The sequence below is a fragment of the Thamnophis elegans genome, chromosome 2, assembly GCF_009769535.1.
Source record: "Thamnophis elegans isolate rThaEle1 chromosome 2, rThaEle1.pri, whole genome shotgun sequence".
NCBI classification, from domain to species: Eukaryota; Metazoa; Chordata; class Lepidosauria; order Squamata; family Colubridae; genus Thamnophis; species Thamnophis elegans.
The window spans coordinates 78,781,602-78,787,085 of NC_045542.1; the positions used below are offsets into that span (position 1 = coordinate 78,781,602).

Here is a 5,484-nt window from a genome sequence, read left to right on the forward strand (position 1 = left end):
TAGGTAATTGTGATATGAATGAATCCAATATGGTAGGGAATCTGTTCTGCAGTTCCTGACCAATTTATATAAAAAAATCATGGAACCAATTCCATCTCTTCCATATGAAGTTGCAATCAGATCTGCCAATTTCATACCTAGCCTTTCAAAAATTGGCAAATGCGCAAGTTTTGAATGGAGCCATCGCAAAATAGCAGCAGTGGTAATTGAAATCCGAAAAGTAGTCTTCTTTGATTGGCCTAAACAATCATCTTTGTTTCTCCTCCTGTGGGTGGCAGACCTCATTTAAAATGGCTGGAGGGAAAGCTTGGAAAGACTCCAGAAAGATGAAAACCAAGATGGTATCCCGTTCACAGAGAGACAGTTTACAGTTTCCTCTTAATCATATTCACTGGCATCTGAAATCAAGGATGACAAGTCATGGATGTGTGGGGGCTACAGCTGCAGTGTATATAAGTGCTGCTATCTTAGAGTACCTCAAGGCTGAGGTTCTTGAGCTGGTAGGGAATGCAGTTAAAGATTTGAAGGTAAAGCGAATTACTCCTCATCATTTGCAGCTTGCAATAAGAGGTGATGAAGAACTGGATTCATAAATCAAAGCAACAATTGCTGGTGGAGGTGTAATTCCACATATTCATAAATATCTCATTAGAAAAAAAGAGTGAACAAAAAAACAGCTTAAAGGATTACCTATTAGAACTTTCAAAAAGCTATGTTGCCCATTGATAGTGGATTTCCAGTGGATTTGTGATCTGTGAAATACAATTTTGCCTTTCTTTAATCTTGAAAATGGAGCCCATGAAGCTTTCTAACCATACTTCTGCATTGAAGTCCTAATCTTGTTACATGGCTTCAGAGAAGCTATTGTCTGTAGTGGATTTTGACTGTTTTAGATACGTTGGATTTTAATGGGATTCTTGACATTGTTGCTAATCTGTAATTTTTTAAAGCATTGAGTACATTTATTTAATTATACTATGACATTTAAAACAGATGTCAGCATTGCTAATTAAATGAAATTATAAAAACTTGCTTTATAAAGCTTTGGTGTCAATCTCTTGCAGTTAAGATCCAAAAGATCCAAAAGAGAAACAAAAACAGCATTCTTTATGTCTTTGTACAGAACCTTAAGTCTGGTGAAGGAGTTCAATAAATGGATTGCTTTAAGGCAGTATGTGTGAATCATTTTTAAGTTGCTGAAAATGTGTATAATTAGTTAGGTCAAGTTCTTGAAAAGTACTTTACAGTAAGCTATTGTTTAACTATTTGGTCCCCATTTCGTGGAAGCTGCTGATCTTACTGAGCGCTAATGTGCATGCACTGTGCTAGAACACGTATAGATTAAAACCCTTGCAAAACTGTTCCAAGACCAATCACTGCCAAAGGAATCACATTAAGCCATATGATTTGTATGGTTTTGGTTTAAGGTGTAAAGCTAAGCATTGTGACTTGTATGGCACATCTGACCTGGGATACTGTTCATGCTGTGATGTTTAAAACTAATCTTCAGTACTTGCAGCTGTGTTGCTTCAGCTACCAGTTGAAATAAGCAGTATTTAGATAATTCCATCCAGTTCCTGGTATACTAAAATTGAAATCTCCAATTGAACTTAATATATTCAGTATAAGACTGTCCTCTTCCTTTCTTCACTCACCTAAAATACATGCCTTAGAATGTATCATTTTTTTAAAAACTGACATTTTGTTACTCATGTCCTGAGTTTCCTGGGAAGAGGGACTGTATTACTTGAATTTACTGTATTTCTGCTTTGTCAATCCTGTATGTCATATAATAGATCGCTAATTTGTTTACAGAAACAAATTCTAACATTCTAAGTTTATTAAATTAAAACCAAATCATAAATCTTAAGTATTTCTATAGAGCATCAATTAGTTTAGATTAAGTTGTTGCTAAAAGATTTTTAACCATGATGGTTGTATTGACCCCTCCCAATTAATGTGTTGTAAAAATAAACAGGTATTACCTGTACTTTACTTACCTGTTCTAGTGGGCATCTGTAATGTACAAATAAAGTTACTGGAAAATAAATAAATAAAAATTGGCAAACACGCGTATCAGTTGTTTGTGAATGAACAGAAGAATGCACCCTACATCTTTGCCCATCCATGGCCATTTCCCTTTTAAGTAGTTCAGCAACAAAATGATCTCAATTTTCTAACAGGCCTATGTAAATTTAATCTTTCGGAAACTAGCTAGTTACATGCATGGTTCTTCATCCAGTTAGAAATACACTTCCACATGCATGAATCCCAACTAGATCTCGGTAGCTGTCTAATTTATAAAAGGACTAGATTATTTCCCCTGATGTGAAATGGAATGTCTTCCACACTTCAAGAATGGCTAGAGACAATTGGATACTTGTGGAAATTTGAGAGGAGTTAAAGCTCACCAGCACCAGTGATCCTCTCACTGGTTGTCCTTAACTTCAGAAAGAACCTTTGTGGAGAAGGGCATTGGGCTTTGAGGATGTTTGCATGTCTTTGAAATACAAATCCTACCCTTGGGGACTTTTCAGAAGCAAAAAAGGGGGTTGAGCCTTTCCTTTTTTGCCAAAAAGGGTCACTAGGAGGGGAAGAAATTAAATTCTGACAATGAGCATCCTTAGAAGCCAATTTCTCCTTCCTCTTACAATCCTTTCAGGGGTGAAAAACACCCTCTTTTCTACAAACATCCAATCAACAGAAAAATATTTTCTTCAGGAGGTTGGTGGGAAGGAGGAAAAACAACTATACTGCCTAGCAGATAAAATTGCATTTGGCCAGCACAGTCCTCTTCACTTCATCATCTTGATGTTCATGTTATGTCTTCTTACTTAGGATACTTCTGTTAAAATATCCATAATAACTTTATAGAAATATACTTCAAGTATTGGAATAAGGCTGAGCTTGATTTAAAAGAGGAAGCAGAAATCTGATGTTCTCATGAAAATATAGGAAATATTTTACCATTGAAGCTTCCACGGTATTCTTATAACCAATACAGAGGGTAGTATTTTCTGCTTATTGTCAAGAATATGAAATACAAGTCAAAATGAGTTTAGATTTTTCTTTCAAAACACAGATGGCTTTCATACTTGTAAACATCATTTTTGAGATAGTTAGGTTCTCATAGTTGCACATATCATACATTATGATGCATAAGCAGCATTATATAACATTTATTTCTGAAATGATAATCTTTTTACTTGGACTAGTCATTCTCTCTCAGTCCAACTCACCTCACAGGATTATTGTTACGGAGAAAATAGGAGGAAGAAGGTGTGTTGGATATATTCACCATTTTCAGTTATTTGTAGCAATAATAAAGGTGGGATATAAATAAATAAGGAAGTGGACACAACATGATACAACAGCTGTTTTCAGTTATAGAAATGTTGCCCCATCCTTTTGGCTGACAGGAGACATTGATCATCATTTCTTTTTAACTATTATAATAAGCTAGTGGGATGAGTCAGAAGATCATATTGTGACAGGTCTTACAATTATTTTGTCCCAGGGAATGGAAAATTCTTTTGAAATTGCAGTGAAAGAAATGTACTGTTTTGTAAGACTGTATGGAGCTTCGAAGAAGGCTTTCATTTAATGAGGCTTTAATCAAAGAGCTCCTTCAGGATGTACCTCAGTGTTGTAAAGCTGATGCACCAGGCTTAAGTCCTCCTTAAACCATAGAAACTCATTGGTGACTATAAGCCAGTCCCTCTCAGCTCCACTGCACAGGAAATTTATGGGAATTTTAAAAAGTGGGGGGGAGGGAGATCTCACGTAAGGCAAACATAAGCTTTTGTCTTCACATGGGATGTAAATCTAAAAAGCAAATAAAGCAAGACTTCTCTTTGGCTGGAGCATTTCTGCCATTTGATAAGAGGGATGTTTGCAGAGACATCTTTTTCCATGGAGAAAAATTGCCATCGGGTTATTGGACTATTTTGAAACTTCAGTTCAAGGCATTGAAGTGGAGCATCCCAGAGGACAGGACAGGACAGGACAGGACAAGACAGGAGAGATAAAGTTCATATGTAGTTCTAGTACCACTTTACAAAGTCTTCCTAAGACCACACTTGGAATACAAATAATGAGACTCTAGAAATAGTGCAGAGAAGAGCAACAAAGATGATTAGGGGACTGGAGGCTTAAAGATACAAAGAACCGTTAGTCTAATGAAAAGGTAGACTAGGAAAGACATGAAAGCAGCATTCCACTACTTGAGGGGCTATTTGAGGGGCTCCTACAAAGACAAGAGGGTTAACCTATTTTCCAAAGCACCAAACGGCAAGATGAGAAACAATTAATGGAAACCAATTAAGGAGAGAAGCAACCTAGAACCAAGGAGAAATTTCCTAACAGTGAGAGCAATCAGCCAATGGAATAACTTGCCTTCAGAAGCTGTGGATGCTACATCACTAGAGGCTTTCAAAAAATAGACTCGACAATCATTTATTTGGGTATGGGGTCGCCTGCTTTGACTAGAAGAGCTCCAAGGTCCCTTCCAACTCTATTCTATGACATAATTTTACAAATGATTGTGTTGCTTCCAATCACAACACTGTGAGAGTCTGGATTGTAGCAACACCTCAAGTTGGAGTGGAGAGCTTTGTACAATCCTACTCTTTATATAACCATATAATCTTCCCAGAAGATTATATACATTCCACTTTAATGTGCTTAGGTGATGTTTTACTTCATTGCTTTATTAATATAGGGTAGATTCTGCTATTTGCACATTGTTAATCACTGATTTAGCTGGGCAGGGAAATCACAACCTGTCTGCAGCTCAGAGCCTGATAATGCAATAATAAATCTTTACCAAATCCAACTGTGTGCTCCCTTCTTTTGTTAGCTGCATCCCAACAAGGAGGAGATCAGTCAAGGGTTTTGCCAGAAGCCCTTTCACGTGTGCGCCACCTAGTCTGTCTCTACACAACTTTGCTGAAGTTTCTCTTGTGGCAGTTGCACATCAGGAGGAAGCTGTGGAATAAAGATCTGAGAAGTCAGACTGCCAAGGGGAACATGGACAAAGAATCCAAATAACTCTATAAATAATAAGCCGGCTAAAAAAGAAATCTTCTCAGAATCTGAAATACTACTGCCTGTAATTAGTTTATCAGTGTAATTGTTTCTAATTAGACTCTAGAGGCACATCAGAGACTTGAATAGCTTTACAGATGGGTGGGGGAAAGGTGGGAGGGAGAAGAACAGTCTCCACTCCCACGTTAATGACAATCATAACCCTCTAAGCTGTCAAGGAGGCTTCTGGTCTAATTGAAACCATTCTTCATGGAATGGGAGGCAAGATGATTTGTGAAAAAGACACCCTCAGCATGTAATTTTCTATGTAACAAATCTCAAAAGATGGAAGCTCTTTGATCTTGATTCTTCTGTTATTGCTGTTCACACTGGGAAGGGTGCTTTAATGAAACAATCTCAGGGTAAATTACTGCCTTTGAAGTCCTGAAAATGTGCTGC

General features: G+C 37.2%; 1 protein-coding gene across 1 annotated transcript; it reads left to right on the forward strand.

Annotated features, from left to right (window-relative positions):
- The first annotated feature begins 290 nt into the window (after window positions 1-290).
- Window positions 291-619, forward strand: LOC116503919 (histone H2A.Z-like). The gene has a single exon (XM_032210656.1). The coding sequence runs from the start codon at window positions 291-293 to the stop codon at window positions 591-593; it is 303 nt and encodes a 100-aa protein (XP_032066547.1). The 3' UTR covers window positions 594-619.
- The last annotated feature ends 4,865 nt before the right edge of the window (window positions 620-5,484 follow it).